A 14,345-nucleotide genomic window follows, 5' to 3' on the forward strand; every position below is an offset into this window, starting at 1 on the left:
AAACTTTCTTTTATTTCCAGAGTTCAAAGAGGAAGGTAAAAAACATCGTCCACGAGAGGGTAAACATCCAGACCTGCAGCGGTACAAACCTGGTTCTAGTCAGCCACGTAGACACAAGGACAGCATTGAAGAAGACACACACGGTGCTTGTTCAGACCCTATGCACACGTTTGGAGACTGCAGTTCTGAAACTGACATCAAACGTCCTGACAGCTCACCTACAAGTACTGGGTGCTCTTACATCCCTGTTGTAGATAACACAGACTCAGCGAGTGAAAGTCAGCTGAAAACAAAAAATCCTAATACTAAAGAATACCCAAGTGGTAAAAATCATCAGCTTACAGACGAAAATGCTGTTAAAAGCACAGATGCACCCAGATCACCCAAGCAGTCACGCAAGATGCGCAAACCCGACCGTGAGATATATCAGCCAGGTGGTCGAAGATCTCAAAGCAACAAAGAAACTGGGTCAAGCAAAGAACAAGAAGCGGTCGCAAAAGAGGAGAGAACGAGGAAAGAATCCGTGAAATCTTTAGAAAAAGATGATGATAAGAATTTACCGGTGGAGGAGGGGAGGGACAAAGAGGAAAAGAGAAGAAACAGACGAGGGAAAGATGGCAAGAAGAAGCAAGATCCAGGAAAACAGATTAAAGGAACTGTAGACTCCCCTTCTGCAGAAAAAACTGAACCTGATGTCGAGAACATTGCTGGGAAAGTCAGAAATCTTAGCATCCAGGCTGGGGTCGAATCTGAGGAAAGCAAAGAAGGAGGAGGCCGGGATGGTGCGAACATGAGGAGAAAATCTGGTGGGGAAGGACGACGAGAGCAAGCAAGTGGAGGTGATGGAGGAGTGACGGAGGATAAAAGAAAGGAGAGAGGAAATGGGAAATCCAGAGCTGGAAATGAGAAGGGTAACAACCATGCAAGGAAAGATAAAGGCGAGGGAAGAGGCTCTGAGACAGCTCTGCCTGACCAGAAAGTAGATGGACGACAACAGCGTAATACTGGAGGAAGGGACGGGAATCGTGACCAAAATGTGAATCACGATAAACAAAAAGGCAACAAACCAAAAGATAATAGAGGGGAGAGAGGGAAAAGATCTGAAGGGACTGATTCCAACCGAGGTAACTCGGCTTCAAAGCGCTATTCTCAGTCCGATATCCGAAGACCACGCAATCGCACCTGTAGCACAAGTTCTGCCAGTAGTGGGACTAGTATGGACGGGTTTGTTGAAGCTGAGATACTGCGGGGAGATGGCCAACAGTCAACTGCACGGACTGTGGAGAGGACAGTTGGACAGAGAGAGTTTGTCCACGGAAGTCATATGCGCCCGAGGAGACGGACAGCTCGAACTTTGTCCTCCACAGACTCGCTGGAGGAAAATGAATGTTGGGAGAGAGAAGATAGAAGGGATGTTGAAGACAGCCGGAGCACAAACAGACGTCTGGCAGGCGGCAGTAGAGGTCAAAGATCAGTTGCCGCTTGTGGACGAGGAGGAATCTTGAAGGTTACTTTAGACAAGCCTGCATGCACATCATCAGGTGCCAACGAACAGCAAGTGAGCAAAAAAGCTCAAAACCCTAGAGGTCGGGGCAGGGGCATCCTGATACTTCCTGCCCACACTGATCTAAAAATGACCTCTGAGCCTAGGCCTCAAGTTAGCGGCATGAGAGGTGGAATGAGCCTTGGCAGAGGAAGAGGGGGCCGTGGTGGAGGGACGAGACGACTGTGGGACCCAAATAACCCAGATAAGAAACCAGCGTTGCAGTCGAGCCAACAATCCCAGCATGCTTCTGTCCAGCAGGCGTTGTACTTACAACAGGGTGGATGTGGGCCCTTGCATTTCCTAGACACCGACGATGAAACTGCAGGAAGTCCTCCGGTTCGTCAGGGGGAGTATTTCCAAAATCATCAAGCTGCTGCGATGGCTTACTACAAATTTCAGAATTCGGACAACCCCTACTGCTATCCTTTACCAGCGACTTCACCAAACACCCCACAGCGCTATCCGTACCCATATAATTTTCCTTACCAAATGCCTGCCGCTAATGGGATGTATCCAGCCACTGCTATGCCACCTTTTTATGGACCCTATGGGCAGGGTGGGCAAGGTTATCCTTCTTCAGGTGGGTCTGCGCTCACTCCAGAAGAGGCAGAGGTTCAGGCCAGAGGAGAGATGGGAAAGTTGCTGCGGTTGACTGACAGTCAGGAGCTACAACTGAGTAACCTGCTGTCCCGGGATAGGCTGAGTCCAGAGGGGCTGGAGAGGATGGCCCAACTCAGGTGAGGGATAAATTCGATTTGATATTGCATTTGGGAAAACCTTGAATGTATTTACACATTTGAATTTTTTTTATCTCTAGATAGATTTGTGACTTTATATCATATTTACTGGACATTATTATAGTTTTACAGTTAAATGTAAGTATCGTTTCAATTTTTAACTCATGCTCCTTCATGTTGTTTTTCAGGGCTGAGCTCCTGACATTATACGAGCGCGTGATTTTAACAGACATAGAGTTCTCAGACTCTCAAAACGTGGACCAGGCGCTTTGGAAACATGTGTTTTACCAGGTTATAGAGAGGTTCAGGCAGTTACTGAAGGACCAGTCATCAGACACAGCCCCACATATCAAAACCATGTTAATGACCATACTGGAAGAGGTATGTATGCGCAGAGCTTTCTCCTTTTTGTAATGTTTTTAATTTTCCTATAGGTTTTACAATAATATTGTTCATTTCAGATGGTTGCAGAGAGTTTTTTCCAGATTGACCTAGAAAAAAGTTTTTTAGCTTTACATGTGACACTCTTGTGATCTACAGATGGCTGGCATTTTTGATGTTTACTATATCGTATGTTTAGCTGTCACAGCCACTAGCTTTTATGGAAGTCAATAACAAATTATGAGATTAGGACAGAGTTTGATTTCAGTCAATTACTCAGTCAATATTAAATATCTCAAATTTATATCTTTACATTATATGATTTTATGTAAAAAAAAATGGCTTTAGCTGTGTTTTCCACAGGCAGTTTCACACATTATGCATTACTGTATGGGGAAATAATGCAGTGTTTATTTTTTGCTGTAGGGGGCGGTGTTCTTCGATTCACTACTGCAGAAATTGCAGACTGCGTTTCAGTTCAAGCTGGAGGATTACATGGACTGCATGGCAATACGAGCGAGACCCTTACGCAAGACGGTACACATCTTCTTTTTTCTAAGAACATTGTGTGCCCAGACATGAGAATGTAGTCCTTTGTAGATTTTTTTATTATGTGTAGTTTATTACGGTATGTCTTTTTTATTATGTCCCAACCCAGTCCTATGTGGCACCCCTCCCAGGATGTTTAGATGTCTTCCTATATATTATTATTAGGGCTGGGCATAGATTAATCTAGATTAATCTATGACCAGCTCTAATTATTATATATTAAAGGGATAGTTCACCCAAATATTTAAATTATTTCATAATTTTCTCATCCTCATGTTGTTTTAAACCTGTATGAATTTCTTTTTTCTGATAAACACAAACTAAGATATTTTAATGAATGATGATAAGCACACCATTGACTTCCATAGTAGGAAAAACAAATACGAGTGAATTCAGTGGGTACCGTCAAATGTGTGCTTACCATCATTTACCAAATTATCTTCTACATCATTTATCACAATACTTCCATAATATTTGTTTTACTACTATGGAAGTCAATGGTTACAGCAGCTGCATGCCTAACATCATTTATCAAAATATCTTCTTTTGTGTTCATCAAAATAAAAAAACGTATACAGGTTTAGAATAACATGGTGAGTGAATGACAGAATTTTCATTTTTGGGTGAACTATCCCTTTAACTCATCAGCTTGTTAGTGTGTAAATTATGGGGACATCTCCAACATTATGGGAGGAAGCTGATGAGCTGGTCTAGACGTTAGTAGTGTTTTTATCCATGCTATAGTGTTTGCTACTGTAAATACAGATCCCATCACTTCACATCATTACTTTACAATCAAATGGCAACTGATTTCTTACAGTTTATAGAGGTTCCAGGTCACACAGACGCATTTACCCATCATGAATTCCCTTTATCATGTGTTTCAGGTCAAGTATGCTCTGATCAGCGCTCAACGCTGTATGATCTGTCAGGGAGATATTGCGAGATATCGTGAACAGGCCAGTGAGTCTGCTAACTATGGGAAGGCACGCAGGTATGTTTCAGTAAAGGAGCTGTGTTTTGCAAGTGCTGTTGTTGTATTTTCTTATGTAAGCATTTAACAATGAGTATCTTGTTTTGTGCAGTTGGTATCTGAAAGCTCAACAAATTGCTCCAAAAAATGGTCGACCATACAACCAGCTCGCCCTGCTTGCAGTTTACACGGTGAGACCACCAGTATACTAGACAGTTTATTGGCCACCTAATCACTTTGCAAAGAAGTTTCAGAAATTTGTTGAAATCAAATCTTAAACTTGAAAGTTAAACAAGTACTTTACTTTTTGTCTATCAGAAGCGAAAGCTGGATGCTGTATACTATTACATGCGCAGCCTAGCGGCGAGTAACCCGATCCTTACAGCCAAAGAGAGTCTGATGAGTCTGTTTGAGGAAGCCAAACGCAAGGTAACTGACAGAATGATTCGATCTTAACACTTTAATGCATTACAGCTACATACAAAGAAATTAGTCTGTGTTGAAAACATAAACTGAGCAGCTTCTTGTGTCCTAAAATTGGTAAGGAATACACTGTTCACAAATCAGATTTTTTTTTCAAAAACTGATATCATATTTGTACGTTTTTGCTTCCTGTTTTAATGTTTTCAATTCAAAGAGAGTCATAAGCCCTTTTCACACAGACATTACGGAAAATACACGAAAAATGCATCTGGATTTGTCCGAGGTCATTTGATTTTTGGTTCATTCACACTGCCAATGATGTTCCGGAATCTGTGCATGCTTTCACACAGATACTGTGAAGATCCCGTAAAGACGTGACGTGTTTAAGGTCCTTCACTTATTTTAAGAGATGCCATAAGACACTTATCCGGGTATCTTATGGCAATGTTACTAGGTCCTCTTTCCTGGAGCGATCCCAGAACATACACGAGACGTGTTTGCGTTCACACTGCCAATTTTCTGGGACCAAAGTGCTGTGTGAATGAGGTTTTATTTGTTTGTCTCTGCCACTCCAGACTGACCAGATTGAACGTAGACAGAAGCAGGATTCAGATGGTGGTACCCGCGGTACACAAGGTCATCCAGGTGGGCGTCGAGGTGAGGACACTGCCCGTGTTGAGATTTGGATACGGCCGAGCGGGCAACCAGGAACATCTCGTACAGGAGGCAGCGAATCGGGCAAAGACTCTGAGCATGATGGAGAGTTGGGCACTTTAAGTGCTAGTGATGTGAGTACCTCCAATACCTCCTTACAATGTGCCCACCTCAACCAGACATTGTTATAAGCAGACTTGTTGCAACACACTGTAGCTCAAATTGTGGTCAAATCTTTCCACATAGCTGTAAACAAATGGTATGGTTCTTTCAAGCAAAATTTTAACAGTAAATGCGTTTCTTGATTTTAGAAATTTAATGTTCAAAGTTTTAGGAGCCCCAAACAAAAACAGGTGTGCTCATACACAGATGCACATATCCAGAAAGCCAAAGAGGTCATCACGAGCTGTTTCCCACAGATTGAGACTGTGAGTCACCCATCAATAGAAAATAAAGGGCATCAGTGGGCCGCGATGCAGCGTCATCTCCGTAACCTTGGATATTTGCCCACGTCAGTGTTAAATACACATTAACGCTTCAAGAAAGCTCACCTCCTCACCCTCAGTTTGTCATTTACAAGTGTTTTGGGATTTTTTCCCCTCGCTTTTGTCTTTAAGCAAGACAGTGATGTCATTAGATGGGAGCATTAAGTTCTTCAAGATGCTTGTACTTTTAAAGTCAAGGTGTTGGTTTAAAGGGGATAAACATGACCTATTTTTTCCATAAACACCCCAATTTAAATAAAACTATTTTTGTGCTTTTGTTTGCAGCTCAACAAGAGGTTTATTTTGAGTTTCTTGCACGCTCATGGAAAGCTCTTCACTAAAGTAGGGTAAGTCCTTATGTTTCGAGGTCGAATCGATTATTCTTTTAGAAATTGTTGTCGTACTAATTTGCATGATGTGTTGTGTGATTGGTTCTCAGGATGGAGAGTTTTCCTGCTGTAGCCAGTAAAGTGTTGCAGGAGTTTCGGGCCCTCCTCCAGCATAGCCCTTCACCCCTCGGCAGCACACGTATGCTGCAGATTGTCACCATCAACATGTTCACCATCCATAATGCTCAGATCAGAGGTACAACCACAAGTCAGTCAGGTCCCGAATTGCTTAGTGGTAGACCATTGCATTAGCAGTGCAAAAGGTCATGGGAAGTTTTTGAAAATATACATGCATAGATACAGGTCATTGAAAGTGCTTGAATCTATTTTATGCTAGAAGTTTTCTGGGAAAAAAATCCAGATTATTCCCTGTGTAGTGTAGGATAATATCATACAAATTCTAGACTTTTTAAGCACACGTGCTAAACTGTTCGCTTTAAATGCTTATATATTCTGTATGCGAATGTTGATTCATACCAAAATGCTTTTTTGCATAGTTGTGTTTGACACATGAAAATGTCTCAAGTTATATATGTAACTGTTGTTCCCTGAGAAGGGAACGAGATGCTGCGTCTCCTTTGCCATACTTCCTGCGTCCCTGTAACGCCATCTTTGGCAATATTTCAGATAGCAATATACTTCCTGGCTCCTGCGTCAACCTTTCTTTGTCGTTAAGCCTCAGCATTGTTTGAATTTGATATACACATTTAGACACACTTACCCCTGGAGGCGTCCCCAAGGTGTCACCACAGTGACGCAGCGCGAGTTCCCTCGAAAGGGAAATGTAACAATGTATCTTAAAAAGTAACACGATGTAACCTTGCTCTCACTTGAAATGTGTCGCCACATTTACTCCTTGATTTTGAGGGTATTGGACCTGGAAGGTCCTTGAAAGGTCCTTGAAAGGTCCTTGAATTTGAAGTTAATTAAGGTATGGAAAGTGTTTGCCAAATGCATAAACGTACATTTAATTGTCTGTCTTTTCTGACTTAGCTCAAGGGCAAGGTGAAGCTCGGTCCGTATTGGAGGAGCAAACCACATCTCTAGGTTTGGCTATGTTTGGTCTCCTAGTCCAACGTTGCACTGAGCTCTTGAAAGAAACGCCTGCCGGTGAGTGAACCCGTTTTGAACTGCCTGTGTAGTAAATTGAGTAATTTAAAAGACATATTTTACTTATCTGTTACATCAGTGCTGCAGTTTGATGTATTGAATGAAGGTCCCTGTCTTTTACCAGAGCCTATCCCAGCAGAAGAACTGGGCGAATTTGACGAGATGGACGATGAAGGGATGGTACGCGTCTCCGCATTCCCGTCTGACCTCAGAGAGCTGCTGCCCAGCATTAAAGTCTGGTCTGATTGGATGCTCGGTCACCCGGATCAGTGGAACCCTCCACCATGTAGCATGCAGTGAGTTCAGTTCTTCTTAAGCACTTTTTCATTTTAAACTTAACTAGATTATCTAAACTATGATGTCTGTGTGCAGGGGGAGTCCAGACGTGTGGCAGTGCCTCGCAGACCTCTGCAACTCTCTGGCACGCGTGTACGACGGCGAGGCTCCGTTGTATAAAGCTGACGCAGATGGGGAAGGAGACGAGGAGCTCAGAGTCCTGCAGCTGGAGGAGGACAAAATGCTGGCTGGTTTTGTCCCGCTGCTCGCCGCCCCACAGGACCCCTGCTATATAGACAAAGGGATAGATACGGTAATACACAAAGCATCTACCACATGCTGCCTGCTTTTAAATCTTATAAAACATACACTGAATGAGATTACATTTAAAATCTAAATTAAATTTCCAAATAGACCCACAAAGATGAGACTTGACAACTTGAGAGGAATTATACAAAATCTATTCCTTTGGTTTAATTTTTGGGGCATTTATTTGACAAAGTAGTTAAAGCTATGCTCCAGACAAATCTCGGATTGTTTGAGGTTCACATTAAGGGGTCATTTTGATATGTGGCTGGCTTATCGCTTTTGGTATATGACAGGTAAGTATATGGCAGGAAAAGGGGTAGGGGACCAGCAAAGGACCTTCAACCGGTAATTGAACCGGGGTCACTGAAAGCATTAAATGAATGAGCACATTAGTGATATTTTCTGTGTTCCTTTGTACAATAGGTCAGATTTAGTTGAATCCCACAAAATGTTTTGAAACATTCTCAAAGTATGCTGGGAAACATGAATCATCTATTGTTGCAGACTTCTTTAAGTGTTTACCATCATTCTGTATTGCAGGCCATAGCAGCTGACTGTAAGAGGGTGACCGTACTGAAGTACTTCCTGGAGGCTCTGTGCGGGCAGGAAGAGCCGCTGCTGGCATTCAAGGGTGGAAAGTATATTTCCATGGCAACGCCCTCGACATCCAAAGAAAGCACAGAGAATAAAACCCAGACACAAGAACTGGTACGGCAAACTTTTGATTAAAGAGACTTTATTATGGTTATTATTTGTGAGTTTTACTGGGCTTTTCCCAAAAAGCTTCTTGTTGTGTGTTTTTCCAGTAATCCATGCGTGGTTTACTTTCTGAGCAGAGCACTTCTAATTCTGTTGTTTTCTCAGGAGGATGATGTCATTGTGGAGGAATCTTCTCTCTCAGCATCTGAGGGAGAGATAGATGGAGACGGAAGTGAAGATGATATCAAAGAGCTGAGGGCGCGCCGTCATGCTCTCGCACACGAGCTGGCACAACAACAAAAACGCAGAGACAAGATTCAGGTTTCCAAATATTTTTCCCTTTTATTGATTACGTCCCTAGGCTTTTTTGTCGTTTACATGGATTCGTTTAGCAGATGCTTTTATCCAAATCGATATTGGCTTAAAGCAAAACTCCAGCCAAATATCAAAGTTACCACATGATTTACTTACCCTCATACACATGTCCATCATCTTTCAGACAAACACATTAGGAGTTTAGTAAATGTCCTTGGTTTTCCAAGTTTACATTGTAAAAAATGATTTTCAAGAAAAAAATTCTTAGTATAAGACAAAATAAGTCTAGTTTTTAGACCAAAAATATCAAATGCAAGTGATTTTGTGCTTAAAACAAGCAAACAAATCTGCCAATGGGGTAAGTAAAAAAAATCTGGAAGATTTTTCTTAAACACTAAATTCAAAAGTTTTGCTTACCCCATTGGCAGATTTTTTTGCTTGTTTATGCACAAATTCACTTAAATTTGATATTTTTGATCTAAAAACTAGACTTATTTTCTTGGGTCGTTTTGCTCATCAAGAAAAAGCATCTTAATTTAAGAATTTTTAGATATTTTTAATGAAAACAAGACATAAATAATAATTTTTTCTTGCTGTGTATACATTGCAAAAAGTACTTTTTTTCCTTGTATTTTTTGTCTTGTTTCCAGTATAAATATCTAAAAATTCTTAAATCAAGATGTATTTTCTTGATGAGCAAAATGACCTAAGAAAAAAATTTAATTTTTAGACAACAAATATACAATCTAAGTCAATATTTAAGATTTTTTTTTACCCATGTATTTATTATTTGCTTGTTTTAAGCACAAATTTACTTAAATTAGATTTTTTTTGTCTAAAAACTAGATTTTTTTCTTAGGTCATATTGCTCAAACAGAAAATGAACACATTGGAATTATCAAAAATGAACACACAAGGTTTTAGAACATTTCAGCGTGATACCTTTTACCATTTGGTCATAAGGCTACTTTAGACAAATTGAGATGTTTACTTTGTTTGCACGGGGTGTAACTTGTGCCAGGGCTAGCATCGCTAATCATAGCTTACATCAACTTTTACTAGCAGTGATTTTAAATGGATTTCTCCAAATAGCATGCCAAACTTTACCTCTCGAGTAGAAACTTTGCGACTGAGACATCAATGGGAAGCCAAAACTGTGCTTTTAGCGCACACCACAAGTGAAATATTCGTCTGGCCTTGTTTCTTTCCTCAAAGGCCTTTCTCTCCTTGTCATACAATTTGTAGACACTTTTTTCTTGCGACCCTCAGACATTTTGAAAAAACACGGTGAGAATGGAAACCGTAGCTCACCACACACTTGGGTCACAAACCGACCCAAGAAAATAAGTCTAGTTTTTAGACCAAAAATATCAAATTTAAGTGATTTTGTGCATAAACAAGCAAAAAATCTGTCAATGAGGTAAGCAAATTTTTCTTGAATTTAGTGTTTAAGGATATTTTGGATATTGGTTTAAGATTTTTTTGCTTACCCCATTGGCAGATTTTGTGCTTGCACAAAATCACTTAAATCGGATATTTTTGCTCTTAAAAACTAGACTTTTTTTATTGGGTTGTTATGCTCATCAAGAAAAGCATCTTAATTTAAGAATTTTTAGATATTTTTATGATTTTTTTTCTTAAACAAATATTTTTTGCAATGTGATTTCCTTGTTTTCTACCATTTATAAAGCTTGCACTGCAAAAATTATTTTTAAGAAAAAAAATTCTTAGTATTTTTGTCTTGTTTTCAGTAAAAAACATCTTAAACATCTTAAATTAAGATGCTTTTTCTTGATGAGCAAAACGACCAAAGAAAATAAGTCTAGTTTTTAGACCAAAAATATCAAATTTAAGTGATTTTGTGCATAAACAAGCAAAAAATCTGTCAATGAGGTAAGCAAATTTTTCTTGAATTTAGTGTTTAAGATAAATGTTCAAGATTTTTTTGCTTACCCCATTGGCAGATTTTGTGCTTGTTTTATGCACAAAATCACTTAAATTTGATATTTTTGCTCTTAAAAACTAGACTTTTTTATTGGGTTGTTATGCTCATCAAGAAAAGCATCTTAATTTAAGAATTTTTAGTTATTTTTATGATTTTTTTTTTTCTTAAAAAAATATTTTTTTGCAATGTGGTTTCCCTGTTTTCTACCATTTTATAAAGCTTGCACTGCAAAAATTATTTTTAAGAAAAAATATTCTTAGTATTTTTGTCTTGTTTTCAGTAAAAAACATCTTAAAAATCTTAAATTAAGATGCTTTTTCTTGATGAGCAAAACGACCCAGGAAAATAATTCTAGTTTTTAGACCAAAAATATCAAATTTAAGTGATTTTGTGCATATAACAAGCAAAAAAATCTGCCAATGGGGTAAGCAAAAAATCTTGAACATTTTCTTAAACACTAAATTCAAGAAAAATTTGCTTGACCCATTGGCAGATTTGTTTCTTGTTTTATGCACAAAATTACTTGCTTAAAGGCAAGTAAATCATGTAATTTGGATATTTAAAGGAACAGTATGTAAGAAATGTATTTCAATTAATCATAAAATGGCCCTGATATGTCACTAGATATTAAGAAATCATTTTCATTTCAAGTACTTATCTGACAACAGTGGTCTGGGCAGGATATTGTCATTTAAAAAATGGAGTTGCAGCCCTCAACTGATGTTTATGTTGTCATTTTGTCTATTGGTCACCAGTTGTGTGATTGCAGTACCAGTTTTAGCCAGAAGTTTTGTGATTGCAGTACCAGTTTTAGCCAGAAGTTTTGTGATTGCAATACCAGTTTTGGCCACAATCCTACATACTGTTCCTTTAAGTGGAGTATTGCTTGAAGAGCCAACAATAAGCATAGTAAACTTAACTACTAAACTAAAGTTGAAGATGTAGTGTTAATCTGACCTTATATTAGGTTTCTTTCCACTCTTTTTACTGCCTTCTGACATTTACACATGGATGTCTTAAATGTTGATGTGCTCACATCGGTGACATCATCATCACTATGACAGTTTAGTTAAATGGTCTTTTTGCAACCATTGATCTTTACTTTGAGAATACTTTTTAACAGCTGCAAAAAAACATTTTCAGAGGTCTTAACAAGTATCTGGTTTTGCTCTTCCAGGCGGTTTTGCAGACTGGTGGGCAGCTGGAGATCGAGATCAGGCCTTTTTATTTGGTGCCCGACACTAACGGCTTTATCGATCACCTTGACGGCCTGAGGAAGCTGCTGGCCTGTGGGATGTACATCCTGGTCGTGCCTCTTATAGGTGAGGCCATTTCTGATTTATTTTTTATTACGTTTTTTTTCTCTTTTTGTTTTTCAAAAATGTTTACTCTCCTTTACAGTGATCACCGAGTTGGACGGCCTGGCTAAAGGGCAGGACAGTCGTGAGGGAAACGGTAATGACGCCCACATCAGGCAAGTGCAGGAGAGGGCCAGGGCGGCAGTGATGTTTTTGGAGAAAGCATTTGAGTCTAGAGATCCCTCTATCAGAGCCCTCACCAGCAGAGGAAACACATTGGAGTCCATCGCCCTCCGCAGCGAAGACACATCTGGACAGAAGGTGTGTCCAGATTTTTAAAAAAATCCCCTTTTTTAGCCATTATTTCACATAAAAACAGTTGATAAAGTCATGTCTGATGCCTTTTCTTTTTGCTGTATTTAGAGGTTCATTTCAAGGTTCAAAAAGGCTCACTGCACTTTAAAATCTATTTTAAGGCACTCATTCATTGTGCATCTCTCTCTGCAGGGTAACAATGATGATGTCATCCTGTCCTGCTGTCTGCATTACTGTCAGGACAAAGCCAAGGACTTCATGCCTGCTGAGAGAAGTCAGTTACTTACACCTTACTTGTTAATTTAATCGATCTTATTTACCTCCCTCATGACCGACGTGTTTTTTTTTTGACAGACGGTCCAGTGAGGTTACACAGAGAGGTGGTCCTGCTCACGGACGACCGTAACCTGCGAGTCAAAGCTCTCACGCGCAACGTTCCGGTACGGGACATCCCCGCGTTCCTGAGCTGGGCTAAAGTGGGCTGAACCGCAGAAGGGATTTACAGCTGTACACACCAGTCGTCCTCCACGGCAAGTTCGGAGGAAGTGATGTCAGAACGGGAGGATGAATATAAATGGAAAATTAACACAAGCTGTTTGTCAGGTTGTCAGAAAGAGCGAGACATCAAGCCACTTAATAAGAAACATGCATTTTTTGCCCTTAAAAATGCAGCGTGCTAAGATGGCAGCTTGCTTCTGAGAGAAAAAGAGAGAGAGAGAGAGAAAAGGATGGAGGGGTTTGAAACGGATTAGCTGATTTAGGGTGTTGGTTTAAGCGCAGAGAGATACGAATGCACGCATCTCATTGGGTGTAAGTGTGAGAGTAACCAGCGTCAGCTGTTTAGCGTGTCGGCTTGTAGTGTTTGCGTGTAATCGCGAGTGGCCGGTTGTGCTGCGGATGAATTCATTCCGGTTCAAGATCTCTCTCTATGCAAGTAGGGACCTTAATCTGTTCTTAAACAGCCTGTAATGAGGCGAGAGCTCCAGTAGGGGGCAGTTTGATGGGATCAGGGTGATGATGAGCGATTACGCTCGATCTGATCTTGATCTATGGCCTGGGTGGCATGTGTGCAATGTGTTTTTTTTATTGCATTGTTTCATCGCCTCAGCGCATGCTTTGTTTGCTTCAAGCAGGATTGTTTTAATCTTCTTTGGTTTTTACTTGTGTGTTTGTTTCGTGTTTCGATTCGGCTAATTTAAAGTTCTTATGTGCATTTCTCAATGTTTTAGTTTCTAATGTTCAACATCTTTTTTTTTTTACCTGGCCAGAAGATTGGACACTGTATCATTGATCATACATCGTTTTCAAACTAATATATAAAGTAAAAACTGAACTGGTTATGTACGAAAAGATTCAATTGTCACAATGCTTCCTTTGTATTAATCACAAAATGTGTCTGTACACGGACAATAAAATCACCTGGTGGCTTTAATTGCGATTTATTTTAACAAATTATTTGTTTGAGCTCTGTGATTGGTTGGGACATCTTTCCATTACAGCTGTCATATTGGTTGATGAAATCAAATGTTTTTTCATTTTCATTGATATTAAAAATGTTAATTGCTTGATCACAAGCAGCGTAGTGACAATTTGTGGGTCATTCACCTTTGTTAATTATTATTGCTGCCCTGCATTAATAAGTGCTTCATCTCAGTTTTTTCTGTGTTTTTGCATAGTTAAATATTACGGGACCTACATTTTTTCGGTTTAGTAATCCATTGTAGTGTGCATGTAAATTACAAATTTATTTTGAAGCAGCATCTTAAGTACACGTTGATATGTCTCATTGTAATGAGGGATTTGTTTTTAATGTTTGATATGTTTTCATGTTTGGTCTGTAGATGTTGCTGTTTTTCATTTATGACAAATACAATATCACATACAATGTTTTAAGAATTTTAACCCCAGTCACTGAAAAGCAATAAATTCATATTTAGACAT

The 14,345-nt window shown here is 39.6% G+C and overlaps 1 protein-coding gene across 2 annotated transcripts in view; it reads left to right on the forward strand.

Annotated features, from left to right (window-relative positions):
* smg6 (SMG6 nonsense mediated mRNA decay factor) overlaps positions 1 to 14,342 on the forward strand; it is a 29,582-nt gene extending 15,240 nt beyond the window's left edge. For both annotated transcript variants that reach the window (XM_065260548.2, XM_065260547.1), the window contains exons 2-19: positions 21 to 2,283; positions 2,472 to 2,664; positions 3,091 to 3,201; positions 4,101 to 4,207; positions 4,299 to 4,377; positions 4,505 to 4,615; positions 5,185 to 5,397; positions 6,034 to 6,095; positions 6,188 to 6,333; positions 7,131 to 7,247; positions 7,372 to 7,543; positions 7,620 to 7,836; positions 8,373 to 8,540; positions 8,697 to 8,852; positions 11,969 to 12,113; positions 12,193 to 12,410; positions 12,597 to 12,678; positions 12,759 to 14,342. In XM_065260548.2, the coding sequence (XP_065116620.1) occupies positions 161 to 2,283; positions 2,472 to 2,664; positions 3,091 to 3,201; positions 4,101 to 4,207; positions 4,299 to 4,377; positions 4,505 to 4,615; positions 5,185 to 5,397; positions 6,034 to 6,095; positions 6,188 to 6,333; positions 7,131 to 7,247; positions 7,372 to 7,543; positions 7,620 to 7,836; positions 8,373 to 8,540; positions 8,697 to 8,852; positions 11,969 to 12,113; positions 12,193 to 12,410; positions 12,597 to 12,678; positions 12,759 to 12,889 (4,551 nt within the window). In that variant the 5' untranslated portion in view covers positions 21 to 160 and the 3' untranslated portion in view covers positions 12,890 to 14,342. The remainder of the gene's footprint in view (positions 1 to 20; positions 2,284 to 2,471; positions 2,665 to 3,090; positions 3,202 to 4,100; positions 4,208 to 4,298; positions 4,378 to 4,504; positions 4,616 to 5,184; positions 5,398 to 6,033; positions 6,096 to 6,187; positions 6,334 to 7,130; positions 7,248 to 7,371; positions 7,544 to 7,619; positions 7,837 to 8,372; positions 8,541 to 8,696; positions 8,853 to 11,968; positions 12,114 to 12,192; positions 12,411 to 12,596; positions 12,679 to 12,758) is intronic.
* The last annotated feature ends 3 nt before the right edge of the window (positions 14,343 to 14,345 follow it).

The sequence above is a fragment of the Paramisgurnus dabryanus genome, chromosome 10, assembly GCF_030506205.2.
Source record: "Paramisgurnus dabryanus chromosome 10, PD_genome_1.1, whole genome shotgun sequence".
In the NCBI taxonomy this organism is placed as follows: Eukaryota; Metazoa; Chordata; class Actinopteri; order Cypriniformes; family Cobitidae; genus Paramisgurnus; species Paramisgurnus dabryanus.